The sequence below is a fragment of the Cynocephalus volans genome, chromosome 1, assembly GCF_027409185.1.
Source record: "Cynocephalus volans isolate mCynVol1 chromosome 1, mCynVol1.pri, whole genome shotgun sequence".
Taxonomy (NCBI): Eukaryota; Metazoa; Chordata; class Mammalia; order Dermoptera; family Cynocephalidae; genus Cynocephalus; species Cynocephalus volans.
In genome coordinates, this window is record NC_084460.1 from 32301500 (window position 1) to 32320124 (window position 18625).

Sequence of the window (18625 nt, forward strand, 5' to 3'; positions counted from 1 at the left end):
ATTGGCCTAAATCACCTGGCTGGTAAATCCAAATCCCAAGTGCCACACCACCTGGCTCTATTGTCCAGCGCCTTCAGGTTGCCTAGGTGGCAGGTTCCCCAGCCTCAAGTGCACCCAGCCTGACACAAGGCGGGCACCCCAAAATTAGTTAAGTGAGTAAATACCCAACCAACTACTAGGAAAAAGTTAAGCAAATCATGGTTGATCAACAAGATACTTTTGGGCTTTTAAGAAGGAAGATGCTGATAAGTGGAAATCCATATTAGATGAAAATGCAGAACCTCAAAAAAAAAAGAAAGAAAAGAAAATGCAGAACCTCACACAAGAGCCACAAATCTAGATCTCAGAGGCAGGTCTCCATCTGGTTGGCCTCACTGACCCAGAGCTGGGTCACGTGGCCACTTTATTTCCAGTCTTTTCCCAACTCTCCTGGGCCACTGTCTCAGGAAGCTGCCCAGGACTCCCTAGTGCCCACACTGCCAAATCCAAATTCTTCACTCTGGTCTTCAAGGCCCTACCATCTCACCAAATCCAGTTGTTTCCTGAATTACTCACTTACTCTGGCCTTTGCTGGACTCTTCCCCTCTACCCCACAGAACCCCATCTTCTCCTTTATGCTGAGACCTAGAGTTGGTTCATCTTGGCTCTCTGTGAATGCTGGTCCCTCTTGCCACTTCCATAAAAAGGGCAGAAGCTAGTTTTCTTTTTCTTTTTCTTTTTTTTTTTGAATGAAAGTGTATTTATATAACAGTCATTTGAACCTATGTGATCACTAAGTTCACTAGTAACTGGCATGATCAACACGGAGTCCATATCCAAGAGCCTCTGATTGGTGTTTTTCGAGTATGGAGGCAGGCAATTGACTTAGAAGACCTGAGCAGCCAGCTGGGCTGGACTTGGATGCCATTTCCACCTATCTCTCCTTCCTCTCCTAGCCTCACCCCAGATCTTTCCCAGGAGTCAGGACTACAGGCTCCTTATCAGGCAAGTCTCTTCTTCTCTCAGGGACTCAGTTTCTTCATATGTGGAAAAAAATGGAGTGGAGGGGTTTTTTAACACAACATTTTTTGTTTTTTAATTTAGAAACGGAGTATGTGTCAAATTTGGATAAGAAAAAATGACAATAAAATAACTTATCAGTTGGGAAAAGTTTCCCCATGAAAGTTCTCACTCACCAAGTACATCCAAAGCCCCCTCTAGCTGGCACAGTGCAAGCTGTCAATAAATATACCTTGGCTATCTCCCCACATTAATGAGCACAGACTTACCCCATTACAACATCCCATGGTAGGCTATATGGAGGTACCAGAGTTGCTATAACCTGTCAGCTCCAGGGTGAGGGGTATTTAGTTCTTTGCAATTTTTCCAGAATGAACAGTGCTGTAAAGAACAATCTTATGAAAGCATTTATCTTTGTTTTGCAGCTATTACTCAAGGTAGATTCCTAAAAGTGGAATTACTGGCTTAGAGGATGTACACATTTTAAATCCTGATATTTACTAGTTGAGATACTTTACAAGGTAACTCTCAAACTCTAATTGTAGTATGGCTTTACCTGGAGAATTTGTTTACAATGGGAAATCCTGACACACTACCCCCCTCCCTCCACCCTCACCCCATTTCCCTGGAAGAAGTCTCTGTTAAGCAGCTCTCAGGTGGCTCTGCTGTAGGCTGAGGGGAGGAAGGAGTCATTCCTTTTACATTTTCCCAGTCTGACCCAGTAGTGGTTCAGGGGGATGCCGCAGGCAGAATTTGTGAGGAGATAGCTGGCTCTGGCCCAGGTACCCAGTGAATCCTCCCAAAAGGGCAGAGTCTGGCTCTCACACACAATCCATACAATCTATAGTGCTGAGTTCAAGCTCAGCAGCCAGTTATAAGTCACATCTCCAGGCTCACCTGGCTGCACCTTTAATTTCCCCTCCAGCCTCCTCCCTTCTGAAGGTCCCTGACTCATACATGCTGTGACCCTAGTAGCCAGGACCCAGTTGGTTCTACCTTTCTTACTTAAGGATCCCCAAGCCTCTCTTCTCCTCTCAGAGGGCCAAGGACGGAGCACCACTTAGCCAAGAAATTGTTTGTGGCCGCCATTTTGGGCCTCAGTTTCCCCATCTGTGAAGTACAGAGCATTGGGCAGTGTCACTGACATTCTGGACGCTGCTGCGAGGAGAGTAGCTAGCCAATTAGGTTCTAGGCATTTGCAGGGAAGTGTGGCTTCAATGAGAAGACCAGGTGCATCTTAACAGTCATTTAATCAGCATTCTGATTGGCTTAGGGCCTGTTTGGAAAAAATTAGATTTTTGTTCCCAGAGTTCTCCACTGTTAAAGATCACTTAAGCCCAAAAGCTGTTTTCAAGGCTGTTGATTTCCAGGCTCAAGGGCCCTAGATGAGTAAACAGGCCCAGAAAAGGCCATGGGGGTTTGAGTTAGGCTAACTCTGCTGGGCAGTGGGTGTGGTTGGTCAACAGGTATTTCAGACAGCACAGGAAAGAGTGTCGGTGGGTCTGGCAAAGGCCAGGGAAAACCTCCTGGGGCAGCTGAAGAAAAAGAAACCAGCCCGGACAGCAAGGAACAAGGACCAGCTACCATGGGGAAGGGCTCGGGCCCCGCTGTCACACCGACCTAGGCTGAATGACACTGGTTGTGGGACAAAAGCAAATGAAGAATCTCTCTGCGGCTCATGGGTAAGCTAGCAGCTTATACAGAACAGCGCCTACCCCATAACCCGAGGATTAGACGGGAGGATACACACGAAGTTCTCGCACACCCTCGCTGCTTCCATAAGCACTCAAGCGTTGGCTGTTTTCACCTCTGGCCGCCCCTCCTGTGCTGCGTGCGTGAGGGTTGTGTCTGAGGCGGCCCTCTTCCCAACTCTACGGGCCCTGGGGGCAGAACAGGCGTCGCACTCTGTGCCCGGTCCTTTACCAGCAGCGGGGAAGTCCCCGGACTAACTGAGCCTCAGTTTCCCGTCGATGCAACGAGAACAATCACACTGCCGGCGGCAGATCTGGCGGAGGGAGCGAACTTACAAAAGTCCGGCTTTGCATTACTGCGCCCTCCGTCACGGCCCCCACCCCCAACGAGGAGCGCACAGTAGGCGCTCCGGAAGTGCGCTCCAAAAGGAGGAACGGGCCACTTCCTGCCCCCAAGCGGGCTGTCCGGAGTCGAGGCTCCCACCGCTCATCCTCGGAGGCCATGTGGCATTCCTGCGGGTGGGGGTGGGCGCAGGAAGAAGGTGCCCTCCGGCCCCGCCCCCTCCGGGCGTGGGGGCGGGGCAAAGCCCCTCGGCGCCGTAGGCCCGCCCCGCGGGGGGTGGGCGTAGCTGGCCGCGCTCCGCACAAAGTTTGTTTTCTCCCTCCGGGCGGGTGGGGGAGGGCGAGGAGCGCGCGGAGGGGAGGAGAGGGGATCTGACGTCAGGCCGCGAGGTGCTTTCCAGCCGCGAGCTGTCAGGCCGGGTGTCAGGCCCGGCAGGTACGCGGCGCGCTGTCCCGGCGCCCCCCGCCCCCTGCCAGGACGTCCCTCACCCAGCCCAGGGCCTAGTGGACCGGAAAGCCGCTCGGAAAAGTCAGTGCGGGGCGCAGGAGGGGTAGAAGTGGGGATGGGGGGCTCGCGGACAATTTGGAAAGTTTCTTTTTCTCAGCCGGGCGGGGGAGGGGGCGTCGTCCTGGCGTGTGCGATTGTGGGTGTGTGAGCTCGGGTGTGCTTGTGAGCCCTGACTGCAGCGTGCTGGCGGGGGCCGGTGGGGGACAGCCCCCGGGAGGAAGCTCGCTCGAGGCCTTTTGGGGGGAATTCATCTCCTTAGGATCCCACCCTGTGAGAGGGCTGCCCCTTCCCTTGACCGGGGTGAGCGCGCGGGAGGCGGACTTGTTTGGTTTCAAAAGTGCACGTGCTAACCGCCGGTAGGGCGCCCCCCCGGCCCGCGACCGAGCCGGGTAGGGGGCGGCTGAGAGTGACAGCTGGGGGAGGGGGCAGCGCGAAGGGCCCCGAACGGGGGGGGCCTGGGGAGCCCGCGCGAGTTCCCCTTTCCTTTGGAACAAAGGAAAGTCTGTCTCCGAGGCATCTGTCACTCCCAGGCGGGCCAAGGAAGCGGGGCGCGTGGGGCCGGCGACCTGGAGAAAGTTTGTGCGCGGCGGAACCCTCGGGCAGGCCGAGGGTGAGCAGAGCCTCTTGCGGGGGAAGCGCGCAGCCTCCGGGGCAGGGGGCAGCCAACATGGAGTCTGGACGCAGGGCTGGGGGGGCGGTGCGGAGGTGGGAGCCCAGCCCCCTCCTCTCCCCTCCCCCTCCGGGCTGAGTTCCGAGCACAAAGCCGAGCGCGCACGCTCGGCCGGCCCCGCGCCCCGAAGTCGGCCAGCGCCGAGCAGCCAGGGAAGGGGGTGGGAACCAAACTTTTTCCTGCCCTGGGACAGACACGTGAGTTTTCTTTCTTCCAGAGCCCCCGCCCTGCTGGTATTGCGGGCGCGCGGGGGAACTGTTGCGCGGAGCCTGACCGGGGTTGTGGGGTGCAGGCGCCCCCAGCGCCGCCGATTCCTCGCCGCCCCAGGAGCCATGTGCTCCGGCTGGGTCTGGGTCGCGGGGGAGGTCGTGCGCTTTGTGTGAACTGCTGGGAATGCGAGCGTGAGCGCGCGGCCCAGGGGAGTGTCGGGTCGGAGCTGGGGGAGTTGTCAGAAAGTTCGTGCGGGAGTGCCTGCAGGTGGCGTCGTGGGAGTGTGTAGGAGGGTGCACAGAGTGCTGCGTCGTCGAGGGGGTGCTGCCACAGACTAGTTCGGGTAAGAACTTATGGCTTCGACGTTTTCCCTGTCGGAGAGATCGTGGGTGGGCAGGTCCGTTGGAGTTTGTAGGTGGGCGGATACAAGAGTTGGGCTAGTTGCGTGGGTCACAGTTGTTCGTGCTAGGTGTGGGGTTATAAAGCTGTGTGTGCTCTACGTGTCGGTGAAAATCATGGGGCTTGCAGGACTTGAGCGATGGGTCGGTGCCAGTTATCTGAGAGCCGTTTGTGTGGCATGAGGGAGGGGGGTGTCTGGTGTGAGTGTGGGGTGTATATGCGGGAAACCTCCCAGACTGTAGGCGGGCCTGCGGTGCAGGACACTGAGCTGGAAAGGTTTGTGTAGACTGAGGGGTCATCCCCAGGGCCCACCCCTGGAACCCTGCAGACAGAAACTTGGCTGGCAGCCAGAGTGGAATTTGTACAGATAACCTTGAGTAAACTCAGAGCCTGCCAGGGCTCCATCCCGGAGCCCTGAGCCCAGCTGCCCTGGCAGCCTAGAAATAAATGTCTGACCTCAGAAAGTAGCCTGCTGGTGGTGCTCTCTGTGAAGTGGCAGCTCTAACCAGTGCCTGTCTCACCTCCAGGTGGCCTGGCTGAGAGGGTAGACCCTTCCCTCGAAAGCCTGGCCTAGCCTGTGTGGAGATCTGGGCTCAGGCCCAAGTCGAGGAAACAAAACCTGGGAGATGCCAGAGTCTGTTGGCCGGGCTTGCTGGGGATCTGTTAAAAGGCTGGAAAAGGAGGAGCCTTGAGATCCTGGCATCAGCTTGGCCTAGAACTTTTGCTTCTAAAAATGTCGTTTGCATGTGTGAACAAGAACTTTGTCAGGGGGATGAGCAGCTGAGTTGGGTTATCGAGGGAAAAATCTTCCTCCATATGACAGGCAAAGAGGGGGCTCAAGCCCAGAGAGGGGAGGACACTTGCCGGGGGACACACAGCCAAGTGAAGGGTAAGGCTAGGACCAAGCCAGGGGCCTGACAAAAGACAGTGTCCAAGAAACAACCAATAGGGATGACTCGCCACTTTCTCTGCAGGGTACACAGCAGGTGCTCAGTAAATATTACTTGTATTGCTGCAGAGCCATGGTAATTTACAAAGTTTCCAAACTCCTCACTGGGGGCCGTGGCAGACCTGTTAGGCAAGATGGTGTAGAGCCAACAAGAGGGACAGGGCGGGGGGGAGGGGGGGGGCATGCGAACTACTTGGGTCCAAGTCCTTCTTTGACTATATTTCCTGGAGGTAGGATTTTTTTTCCCATAACAGCTTTGTTGAGATATAACTCACATACCATACAACTTACACATTTAAAGTATGTATATACATCAGTAGTTTTTAATATACAGTAGTCCCCCCTTGTCCTCAGGGGACAGGATCCCCAATGGATGCCTGAAACTACAGATAGTACTGAACCCTATATATACCATATTTTTTCCTACATTTACATACTTATGATAAAGTTTAATTTATAAATTATGCACAGTAAGAAATTAATGATACTAACTAAAACTAGAGCAATTGTAAGACTATGCCAGCATCACTACTTTTGGTAATTTGAACATAATCACTGTGATACCAATACAGTTGATCTGATAACTGAGAGAGCTACTAAGTAAGTGACTAACGGGCAGGTAGCGCATTTAGTGTGGATATGCTGGACAAAGGAATGACTCATGTTCCAGGTAGATGGCACAAGATTTCATCATGCTACTCAGAACAGCAGCAATTTAAAACTTATGAATTGTTTATTTCTGGAATTTTCCATGTAATATTTTCAGGCTGCGGTTGACCGTGAGTAACTGAAACCATGAAAAGCAAAACTGTGGATAAGGGGAGACTACTATATTCACAATTATGTGCAGCCATCCACTACAGTCAATTTTAGGATATTTTTATTACCTCAAAAAGAAACCCTGTATACTTTAGCTATCGCCCTTCTATCCTCCAACCAACTGCTAGTCTACCTTCTGTTTCTATAGAGTTGCCTATTCCTGACACTTCAGTATAAACATAATCATATAGTATGCGGTCTTTTGTGACTGGCATCTTTCATTTAGCATAATGCTTTCAAGGCCTATCCGTGTTATAGCATGTATCATCAGTACTTTATTCCTTTTTATGGCCAAATGATATCCCACTGAATAGGCAGACCAAATTTTGTTTATCCTTTCATCTGTGGATGAACAATTGAGTTGTTTCCAACTTTTGGCTATTACATTTTGTTTTTATTTTTTCTTTTTTGGCAGCTGGCCAGTACAAGGATCTGAACCCGTGACCTTGGTGTTATAAGGCTGCGTTCTAACCAACTGAGCTAACTGGCCAGCTAACTATTACAAATAATGTTGCTATGAAGATTTGTGTATGAGGTTTTGTGTAGACACAGGTTTACATTTCTCTTACCTAGGAGTGAAATTGCTGGATCACGTGGTAACTCTGTTTAACTGCCATAGTATCTTGGGCAACTTTCTTTATCTCTGTTTCCTCATCTATAAAGTGATGATAGAAATAGCTTCTCCCTTACAAGGGGTTTGTGAGGATTAAATGAGATACTAAGTGTAAAGTGCTGGGTACAGAATGTGGAAAACAGTAGACCTCAGTGGTGGCTGTAATTATTTCTAGTCTTTGTCTTGCTCATGAATGAGCTGCCATTCATTTCAATCACTTACCTGCTCCATGAAATGGAAGCATTCTGGACTCATCCCTTCTAGCTTGCTCAGGGTACGGTATGGCCTGAGACTTTGAATTGCGATTACCCTGTTTCTGGTGGCCCAGAATCAAGTAACGGTAAACGTGTTTCAGACTAGGAAAAGGGTGAGAGGCAGTACATGGTAATGATGTTCCCATCCTGTGTCACTTGTCCCAGGTTTTCCCAAGGTCCAGCCTAGCCCCCAGACACTATGTCGGACAGTGATCTAGGTGAGGATGAAGGCCTCCTCTCCCTGGCAGGCAAGAGGAAGCGCAGGGGGAACCTGCCCAAGGAGTCTGTGAAGATCCTCCGGGACTGGCTGTATTTGCACCGCTACAATGCCTATCCTTCAGAGCAGGAGAAGCTGAGCCTTTCTGGACAAACCAACCTGTCAGTGCTGCAGGTAAGGAAGGGATCTGGGTGAGGGGCTAGCAGGAGACCTGGGTTCTAGTCCTGTCCCAGCCCTGTCACTGACTCACTGTGTGGCCTTAGACCAGTCACCTCTCCTCTCTGGGCCTTAGTTTCTCCTTGGATCAGGTGAGAATACCTACTCTCCCTGCCTCGAAGGAAGACAATGAAATGAGGTCATTGCACCTAGATTTCAGACTTTGCAGAGTTCACAAGAAGGAAGGAATTAATCATTATTAGGTTCCATCAACAGTGGAAGCATTTAGAGGCCATTGGGAAGGGGAGAAGGCATCAAGATTCTGGGATTTGGCCCCCAGTCCCAGAGGAGTGCTTGGACAGGAACTTGATTGCAGGGGACAGCTGGTCATCTGCAGTGTGGTTAAGAAATTAGTTGGAATCACAGTCAGAGAAAGGGCAGAATCCAGAGGTTCTAGGTTCAAAACACAGAATCTGTGGTCCATGTTTGGGTATCCCCATCTGTAAATTTTGTGTTAGATTCCTCCCCTGCCTGATAGAACTGTTGTGAGGAATAGATTCAGAACTAGATGTGAGAGTGCTTTGTAAACCACATATGTGAGCACACTCAAAAGCCAGTGTTATCACCTTTTTGTCAGAGTGCAAAATATTGTCTCCATTTCGGGCCGAGCCCGTGGCGCACTCGGTAGAGTGCTGCGCTGGGAGTGCGGTGACGCTCCCGCCGCGGGTTCAGATCCTATATAGGAATGACTGGTGCACTCACTGGCTGAGTGCCGGTCACGAAAAAGACAAAAAAAAAGAAAAAAATATTGTCTCCATTTAATTGCCTCTGGTACTGACCTGCAGGGGTCTTTGCTCTGTTCTCATGGGAGACAGGATACCCTGGACTGCCACTGCCTTGTCTCCTATTCAATTCTCACCTCCCTGGGAGACACAGTGGACCCTCAGCCTAGTGCTAGAGGCCCACCCCTGCTGGCCCCTACTGCTTCCTTAGGAGCCAGGCAAAGCTTTGGGATTCTCCCCCAAACCCTGCTGCCTCCCTTCCCACCTGTGTCCTTTCACAGCCTGCTACTCCAGTCTATGGTACTCTTTGCTCCTTATCTCACCCCACTCTGAACCTCCCACTCCTTCCCAGTTCCTGTTCCTTTTCCACCAAGAGATACGATGAGTATTTAGCCTTTGGTACTCCTGTCACCTGACTTTATACTGGCTGGGTAGTGGTTAATCCGAGTCTGTTCTACAAGAAAGGGTCTAGGGTTACAGATCCTGGCTCAGATTCCTTCTTTTTCACAAGAGGAAGCCTGGACCTCGGCCAAGTCACTGCCTTCTCCCTGAGCCTCATTATTTCCCCATCCGAAAAGAGGGAGATGATTGTAGCACTTTCACAGGGTGTAGGGAGGAGGACTGAGAATAATTCAAGGCCAACTGTGAGGTGTCTGGCACAGGGTGACTGCTTTTACTCTTGTCCTCAACCTCATCTCTCCTGAGTCATAAGGGCTTGGAGTGACCCCAGATGCCTAGTGGTGTGTAGCATCTTACAGTGTACGTGAGCACCCCACTGTGCTACATGCTGCAGAGTTGAGATCCCAGAGAACAACCAAATTCCTACCCTTGAGGAGAGTCTAGTCGGGGATGCAGGTAGCAGGGCAGATGTGGCAGATGGGTTATTTGCAAAAGTGATCACTGCTGGGACAGAAGACAGCAGAGATGCAGGGCAGGGCCTGAAGCCTCAACAGCTTCCCAGAAGAGGTGGCCTTGAACTTACAGGATGTAGAACTGCACAGGCAAAAGGCCTAGAGGCTGAAAGCCAGGATTACTTAAGACAGCCTCTTTGCTGGTCTCCCTGCCTTCAGCCTTTCTCCTTTGATCCATTCTTTGAACACAAAAGCACAAATCTGATCATGTCACACAGTCCATGGCCAAGGTCCTTAGAAGCTCACCATCCTCACTTCTCAGTTCTTCCTGTCCTTGGCCCTTGAACTCTTGGGCTTCCAGGCTTTCTCCCTTGGCTTTTAGCACCCAGGAGCAGACCTGACCTTTCCTTTCCTGGCTCACTCCATTTAAGCATGTCTTTCTCATGAGAGTATCGGACACCCACAGACCAGATTTTGGGCCACTGCTGTGTATTCCCAGTGTGCCTCATATCTGTCCTGTCAACCGCTTGTCACACTGTATTGGAATTCCTTTTTGTCAGGGACACTGTTTCTTAGATCTGAGAAATTACCAAGTCCTTTTTTTTTTTTTTAAAGATGACCGGTAAGGGGATCTTAACCCTTGACTTGGCGTTGTCAGCACCACGCTCTCCCAAGTGAGCACGGCCAGCCCTACCAAGTCCTGTTAAAGAAAACACTTTCCATGGACCTGCCTCAAGATGTTAACTTGACTCATTTTTATTATCTCATCAGTTACATATGTACAAACATAAAACTGGGTAAAATACATTTTTTTGGTTTTGCTCTTATACACAATTTGAAACCAGTTTCCCAAGGTGGATAAATGTAAAAACAATGAAATTCCATCTAACTGCCTTAATTTAAAGTTGTGGATTGTATTCTGCTGACCTGGCTGTGGTGTGTAGTATGACAAAGCAAAGGTGCTTACTCGAGTTGAGTAAGTCTGGGTGGCCATAGGCCACGATGCTCCTACTTGTGATCAAAATGAAAACACAAAGCCAAAACGTCCTTGTAGATAACATAGGACAACATATCCAGAGGTCCCATTTGGAGGAATGTAAGTCTAGGGCAAGGATTAGTCATGGAGACTTCTGAGGAAGGACAGGCTAGATCACTGCTCTAGAGTCATGCCAAGAGTTAAGGAGCAGCGGGGACCATCTGGCACTCCTTGATGGAAACTGTACTATGAATCCCACATCAGTGCCAACAGTACACCTATGTTGGAGCCTCTCCGGCACCTCAGATTGCCTGATTGACAACTGATACCTCCTCCTTCCCTCTCTCAGGGGTTCCTCTTGATAGCCCCTTCTCAGCTCGTTTGGTCAATTACCAGTTCCTGTACATATACCCCCTAAGTATTTCTTGACTATGGCTTCTTTCCCACCCTGGTCCAAGCCATCATTGTCTGATCATTTGTCACTCCTCTACTTAAAACACTTCAAAGGGCCGGCCTGTGGCTCACTTGGGAGAGCAGAGAGCATGGTGCTGACAACACCAATTCAAGGGTTAAAATCCCCTTACACGTCATCTTTAAAAACAAAACAAACAAACAAAAAAACCCTTCAATGGCTCTTGCCAACCTATGACAACATCACCTGCCCCTGTCTGCATCTTGGGCCTCATCCCTGGCTTCCCATGTTCTAGCTACACATACCGATTGCTGCCCCAAACTGCCTTCCTCCCACCTCTGACCAGGGAGACTCCCAATCCCTCAAGAAACTGTGTATTCCCTCAGCACCTGGTCTGGGTCAGGGCATTAGCACACTTGATTGCAATTTCTTTTGAGACAACACTAAATTCTAGAGGTATGGACAGCAGAGACCTAGTTCTGTTCACTTTAGCCCAAGTGTTTAGCTCAGTGCTTGGTATCTGTAGGTGCTCAGTAAGTAATTGTTGAAATGACAGAAAATAACAATAAAGTATTTGAAATGTCAACAGGCAGGACCTCAGAAGTAAGGAAATGTGGTGGCTCCTCGGTCAGGAAAAACTGGCTTAAGTCTCTAGAGCCATCTTTTTTTGCCTGTATTTAATTTTTTTTTTTTTTTTTAAAGGGGATCTAAGGGGATCTTAAACCCTAGACTTGGTGTTATCAGCACCACTCTCCCCCAAGTAAGCCACGAGCTGGCCCTGTATTTAATTTTTAAATTTAATTTTTTATTAAAGACATTTTCAAATATCCACAAAAGTAAGAGAATCTTATAATGAATCCCCAGTACCAATCACCTGGCTTAACAATCAGCATTTTGCCCAGCTTGGTTTATCTCTCCCTGGGGGTATTTCTTTTGATTGTCTCCTTTAACTCGCCCAGGAACGATCTCATTAGCAAGTCAATGAGTCATTTAACTAACTGGTTTGCTGGTACTTGCCCAGGGCTAGGCAGTTGGGAGGGTAAGACAGAAAAAAAAAAAGTCTTGTGAAGGATTTTCACAGGTCCCTGTGACACTAAGCCCATTTTATTGGCTGGACAAGATCTGTGGTTTTTAACTGTTCTGTGGGGTTGCCTGAGAGTGTGCCGGGCCCCATTCCTTCCCTCTGACATCCCCTGGGGTGTGCCACATGCCAGACCCAGTGCTGCGTGCTGGAAACACAGTAGTAGAACCTCCCCGTTCCTCCATGGCTACCAGACTCCTAACAGAATCCCTTCCTAAGCCCACACCAGGGCAGGGCACAGTCCCTCTGGTGAGGGCTGTAGGGTCAGGAAGGAGCCTCGTGCAGAGGCCGTAGTGGCCTGCTGCATGGGAAGGGCACCCAATCTGGCCCCCAGGGAAGCCAGTGACTATCTTTATCTCCAGGGGAGCCACTGTGCTCTCTGGCTCCAAAGCTAGCTGCCTTCAGATTCCTCCCACAGGCAACCTCTGTCTCCCCACCTCAGGGCTTTTCATCTGTGAGTATGTTTTTTGAGCTTCTGTGTGAGCTTTTTTTTTGCTTAAATTAAATAAAGGTCTTATTCGTCAAGGACAAGTTAAACCGGTGAGCAAAACTCTCTGGGTAGCTTGTTTAGAAGCACACATTCCTGTCTCCACCCCCACCCCCACCGGATCTATAAAGCAGATAAAAAGTAGTTTTTTTTTTTTTTTTTTTTTTAAAAAAAGATGACCGGTAAGGGGATCTTAACCCTTGACTTGGTGTTGTCAGCACCACACTCAGCCAGTGAGCGAACCGGCCATCCGTATATGGGAACCGAACCCGGGGCCTTGGTGTTATCAGCACCGCACTCTACCGAGTGAGCCACGGGCCGGCCCAAAAGTAGCTATTTAACAGTCCTTTTTAGATCCACCCCCAAGGTGATTCTAATACAGCCAGCTGCCTTTAAGAACCCCTGGGTACGGGTGGTCACAGCATGATTGGTGTTGCTGTGATGTTTGGGAAAGGCCTCTCCATACCTTTTCTTTCCCCTCTTTTGCTCTGTCTTAAACAGCTGAAAAGACATTAAAATTAAAGTACTTGTGTCTGCCTTTATCAAAGCCCTGTTCCCCTCCTCATGGCCTTTGTCATCTTCTTGGTGCCCCTCCCACCTCCGTTTGCCACAGTGATTCCTCCCATGTCCTTCATCTCAGCCACTGATAAAAATTATTGACAGGGCAGCAGCCTTTCAGATAGAGCTGTGTTTTATGGTAGAGACAGGCTTTCAGGCTCCCAGCCTATGTTTTGCCATATAAGTCACAGAATTCACCTTGGCATTCTTCCTGCCACCTCCCCAAGGACCTTGCGTGGGGGCAATTCACAGGCTCTTTTCCTGACTTACACATGGGCTGGGCAGCTGGAAAGGTCTGCAGAAAATCCCGTTATCACAGCTGGCACTGGTGGTGCACTCCAGCCTCCACCTTTGCCCAGCCCCATCAGCTGTGCATTTCTATGGGATGAGAAGACAAAACAGGCAGATGCTGGGCTGCCAAGTTTTCTGTGGGCCAGGGTGGGCATTCGGGGGAGTGTGTGGAGGGGATGTTTTTCTGCTGTTCTCGTCCCCAAATCATGAGCCAAAATGGGAGCCCAGGCTCCTCTCCCCAAGGCTGCTTTCTCCACAACACTGGGCCCTGCTTACTTGACCCAGGTCACTGAGACCTGACCATTTGCCCTGCGTCCAGGGGTGAGTGGAGAGGTGTAGTGTGCTCCCATAGCACAGGTAGCTGAGGAGGCAGATGTGGGAGGGAAGGTGGGAAGGCGCTGCACCTGAGCAAGGAGGAAAGGACTGAGGCTGGTGCTCTCCAGCTGACAGTGGTAGTTGCCTGGAGCCAGGCCATCTGGATGGAATTCCAGCCTCCAGCTTTTGCACTTGTGACCTTGAGCAAGTTACTGAACCTCTCTGATCAGTCAAAGACTCTGTTCATTGGAGATCATCATAGAACCTGTCTCATAGGCTAAGATCAAATGACTAACTAGATGCGAAATGTTCAGAATAGCACCTGATATGTTTTGTGTTCTAGTGTTCACTGTTAGGATTTGGTGATTGTTATTCAACTCTCTCTTCTGTTCCTCTGTTTGGTAAGAGACAGAAAAGCAGTGGTAGCCCTAAAGCCAGGAGACCTGAGTTTGAATCCCAGCCCTGCCCCAGAGGCTGTGTAACTTTGGGCAAGTTCTTTTTGTCTCTTGGAGCTCCGGTTCTTCTTCAGTACTTTGCAGACACTGCTCCCTACATTCCAGGGTTGTATGCAGATTAAACGTAATGCAAGTGAGATGGCTGGCATGATACCTGGTGTCAGAGGTGCTTAGTAAGTTTGTTCCCTTCCTTCATCCCACCAGCCATCCAGCCCTTCCTCTCTTGGGGTTTCCCAGCACTTCTAGTCTGGATTCAGCTCAGCCAGTGTCTGCTGATGCCTGCTGCTGTATGGTTGCTCAGTTACACTGGGAAAACCATAGAGGTGAAGAGGGGTACGCGAGAACCCCAGAAGCAGGGACCTTCCAGGCTGGATTGGAGAGGGAGACAAGGGCCACAGAAACCTCTAGCTCTGCCCTGCCCATGACCCTTTCATGTTGACTGGGCCAGGGACCTGGTGCTGTCTTTGGGTCGTCCGTGGAGTGGCTGCCACTGCAGCCAGCTAGGCAAGGAGCCATGCCAACTTCAGGCACCATCTCCTGTCATGGGTGGCTGTCCCTTTGGGTAGAGACAGAGACAGACAGAGCCCATGAGAAGATAGTGCCCATGCTTGCTCAAACAGGCCAAGAGAGAAGCCTGGTGATAGCCAGGGACAGAAACTGGTACAAGAGCCCTGAGCCTATATCCAGGCAGCAGACATTAGAGGAATTCTAGGCATTGCTACAGCCCACACAGTTCCCAGGTCTGGGAGGGGAAGGAGGGTTCTTGTCTTTTCTTCCCCCTGCAGCAGCTGGTACTTAGTACAAGTTCTGTAAGTATCTATTGATAAAGTATGAAGAGAGAAGACAGAGGACCAGGAGAAGGACCTAGAGTGTGAAGTTTCAGTCAAGCCACCATTAGCCCATTAGTGGTTTACCATGGTATTCTGGCCTAGCAGGATTAGCCTTGCCCACTTCTGAGCATTCCCTCCCCTCTGTCAGTTCCTTAAACCAAACTCTTTCCTGCCTCAGGACCTTGGCATTTGCTCTTCCCTCTGTCGAGAACATTCCTCAGCTTTCTTTATGGCTGCCTCTTACTCTGTGTCTCAGCCTTGCAGATCCCTTATCTACAGAAGACTCTCTTATCTTTACACCTACCCCTTTATTCCTGTCCGTTTCCTTCCTGGCACTTATTGATGGTTACTCACCTCTTTGTTTATTGCCGGTCTCCACAACTAGATGAACTGTAAGCTCCACAGGGCAGAGTGCATGTCTGTTTAATTCCCCAAAGGCATCCCCAGCACCAAGAACTGGGCCTGGCACATAGTAGGCACTCAAATACTATTTGAATGAGCCAGAAGCCATGAAAGGGAGAGCAGCAAGAAGGTGAGAAGTTCTAACTTGACTGTTCTGATTAATACAATAAGCTGGGCTCTGGGGCCCTGTGACAGCCTCAGAGAAAGACGCAGAGAGCAGGTGACGCCTGTACCTCCAGATCCAAAAGCCCAGACTTGGGGATCCCTGCTGGAGGTGGAATCCTGGCTAAGTTTACCAGGCTGAGCTCTAAGTGCGTTCATCAAGAAAATGGACTTAAGCTCATCTTACAGGGTTGATGTAACTATTAGAATAAAATTGTGTACATGTACAGTGCTCAGTAAATGGCAGCTATTGGCAAACTTTGCAACAGAGGCTCCCAGAAAGATGCCTAGATGTATAGATATCCACCATGCCACACCCCGTACACATACAGTTTCTCTATCCCTACTTCAGAGTTGGCAAGAAAATGGTTAGGCAGCTTTTCCCAAGTGGTGGCCCCTCCAGTGGAGGCAAGAAGGAAAAGGACTTGGAAAAGAGGATAGGGGGTTGTGTTTGCCTATTCAAGGAAAGAATTAATGTTTTAAAACAGGTTTTGTACTTGCGAGCTTATACCAGCCATGCAACTAAGAAACTGTTTTCTAGAATAATCCTTTAAATAATACCCAGGTGAGCATTGGTCTTGTCACTTCTCCAAGCCTTTAGGAGTGAATGAGGGGAAAGAGGGTACAACTGGTACAAGAATGATGCCATCGAGGGGCTGGCTGGTTTGCTCAGTTGGTTACAGTGTGGTATAACACCACGGTCAAGGTTTCCGATCCCCATACTGGCCAACTGCCCTCAGGTGTTCAGGAACTGTATTCACACTCTTCCTGAACACTATTATCTACCATGTGGTGTCATTCATTTTTGTATGAAAAGAGACTGTGCCAGGCCCTACACCAGCTCTGGGCCTATCTCTAATATCTTACATCAGCCTACTCCTACTCAGAGGAGTAGACATTACCCAGGTGGAGAAGGCAGCATTCCAGAAAAAAGGAATGTGGTATACAAAATGCATGAAGGTAAAAAAACAGCAGGGCCTGAATGAGAGATAATGTCAGGGAAGCTTGAAAGATAAGGCTGTGACAGGAGGGTTTAATGCCCAGGGTCTGGAGCCTGGCCTTGATCCTATAGGCAGCAGGAGACAAGTGGCAGTTTTCTAGAACAGGAATAACAGCCATTACATTTTAGAAAAAGAACTGACAACCACTGAAGAAGCTAGACTGGAGCACTGTGAAACTGGGAGCTATTAAAGAATCCAGACTGATAAGGGGCAGAGTGCTAGATATGTCCCCCAAACCACATGTGCCTTGAGCTTTGCAGCATACTACTTAACAGTAAGAAATCTCATGCCTTATGTATAGGTCCAAAAAGATTGATCTAAACAATCAACTACATAGGAATGGGGTCAAGGTTAACAATAGCTTTCTCAGCAGCATATGGGAAAAAGACTTAAGGATGCTGTTTGGATGCACATGTAACCGGAGCCAGTAGTCCTGGTATTGCTGGGAAATAATATTCATCTACCTGACAGTCCCTGGGTGCCTTTGTGGCTCTCTCTACAGCCTGCAGCAAGACTCCGCTCTACAAACTTAGGAGTCAGTCTCTCTAAACATCATCCCTTCTCTTCTTCCACCCACATCCAACCAGGTAGCAGCTCCTGCCATTTCGTTTCCTAAATAGAGCAAACGTTTGTGCTCTTCTTGCCACCTCCTTATCATAACCTGAACTACTAGCCCATCTCCCTCCTTCCAGTCTATTCTCCATATAGCAAGTCACTCTTTTGTGTAAAACCCTCCTGTATTATAAGCAGCCAAGTCTTTCCCTGAAGAGATAACCTCTAGCTACCACTCTAAGCTCCAGCCACATGGGCCCTTTTTCTCAGAGTTTCTCATGGGCACTCTGCTGCCATCTGCCATTACCCCCTTACCGCCTCCCATCTGAACTGCTTATCCTCCGGATCTCGGCTTCCTCAGAGAATAATTCTGAGTCCACATAGACTAGACTGGGTCGCCCCATTGTCTCCAACAGCACCATGGTATGTACTTCCCCTTCACTGGCCAAATCACAGTTGCAATTGTATATTTGTCTGTGTGATTTCTGACTTAACTCTGTTCCTGCTGTGAACCTCTGTGAAGGCTGGAATCATGTAAGTAGTGTTTGCTGCTGTGGTCCTGGGGCCTGGAACATAGCAACTGCTTCATGGCTGTTTCTGATTGAGTGAACTGATTGCAGTCTCTTACATTCATTCCAGATATGTAACTGGTTCATCAATGCCCGGCGGCGGCTTCTCCCAGACATGCTTCGGAAGGACGGCAAAGACCCTAATCAGTTCACCATTTCACGTCGCGGGGGTAAGGCCTCAGATGTGGCCCTCCCCCGTGGCAGCAACCCTTCAGTGCTGGCTGTGTCTGTACCAGCCCCCACCAACGTGCTCTCCTTGTCCGTGTGCTCCATGCCACTCCATTCAGGCCAGGGGGAAAAGCCAGCAGCCCCCTTCCCACAGGGGGAGCTGGAGCCCCCCAAGCCCCTGACAACCCCTGGTAGTACACTCACCCTGCTGACCAGGGCTGAGGCAGGAAGCCCGACAGGTGGACTCTTCAACACACCACCACCCACGCCCCCAGAGCAGGACAAGGAGGATTTCAGCAGCTTCCAGCTGCTGGTGGAGGTGGCACTACAGAGGGCTGCTGAGATGGAGCTTCAGAAGCAGCAGGACCCATCACCCCCATTACTGCACACTCCCATCCCTTTAGTCTCTGAAAACCCCAAGTAGGCATCTGCCAACAGGGGTGCTCGAGGCTCAAGCCAGCTGTCCTGGGTTTCTGTTTTGGTTCCCTTCCATACGGAGGGTTTTCTATGGATCATTGCCAAACATTGGGATCATCTCCTCAGTCCAGAGGTCGTCAGCAGGAAGGCCCAGCTGGCGTTGCTGCACTGTGATGGGTCCTCTCCTCTGCTGACTCTGCGGTTTCTCCAGGCCTTCTCTCAGTGACGAGACCAAGGGATCGGAGACAGGCATGGTGCTGCTGCTGCTTCTCCACAGAGTCCCTGGGACACCTTTGTTCCAGCCAAGTTCAGACCTATGCTGTGTCCAAGCTGCCTCTGAGCTGTGCCTCTTTCTGTCAAGCCAGGTGTGGACATTCCAAGTTCATAAATGTGAACAAAAGAAAAGAGGAACCCAGCAGGTGTAAAAGAACCAACTCCAGTTGAATGTTTAGATTTTTGCTAAGCTGTTTATTTTTCCCTTTTTGCTGT

General features: G+C 50.1%; 1 protein-coding gene across 2 annotated transcripts; it reads left to right on the top strand.

Annotated features, from left to right (window-relative positions):
- Positions 1–3290: 3290 nt before the first annotated feature.
- Positions 3291–18360, top strand: TGIF2 (TGFB induced factor homeobox 2). Of its 2 annotated transcripts, none has more exons than XM_063100955.1 (3): positions 3291–3339; positions 7620–7845; positions 17622–18360. In XM_063100955.1, the coding sequence occupies exons 2-3, from the start codon at positions 7654–7656 to the stop codon at positions 18141–18143; spliced, it is 714 nt and encodes a 237-aa protein (XP_062957025.1). In that variant the 5' UTR covers positions 3291–3339; positions 7620–7653; the 3' UTR covers positions 18144–18360. The 2 variants fall into 2 exon arrangements, with proteins under 2 accessions (XP_062957025.1, XP_062957015.1); XM_063100945.1 differs by lacking the exon at positions 3291–3339 and adding an exon at positions 3459–3561.
- The last annotated feature ends 265 nt before the right edge of the window (positions 18361–18625 follow it).

Excerpts from the sequence above, each read along its gene's own strand:
- TGIF2 (XM_063100955.1), top strand. The coding sequence starts at position 7,654 with ATGTCGGACAGTGATCTAGGTGAGGATGAAGGCCTCCTCTCCCTGGCA. Across the intron at positions 7,846-17,621 it reads CCAACCTGTCAGTGCTGCAG|ATATGTAACTGGTTCATCAA; the intron begins GTAAGGAAGGGA and ends CATTCATTCCAG.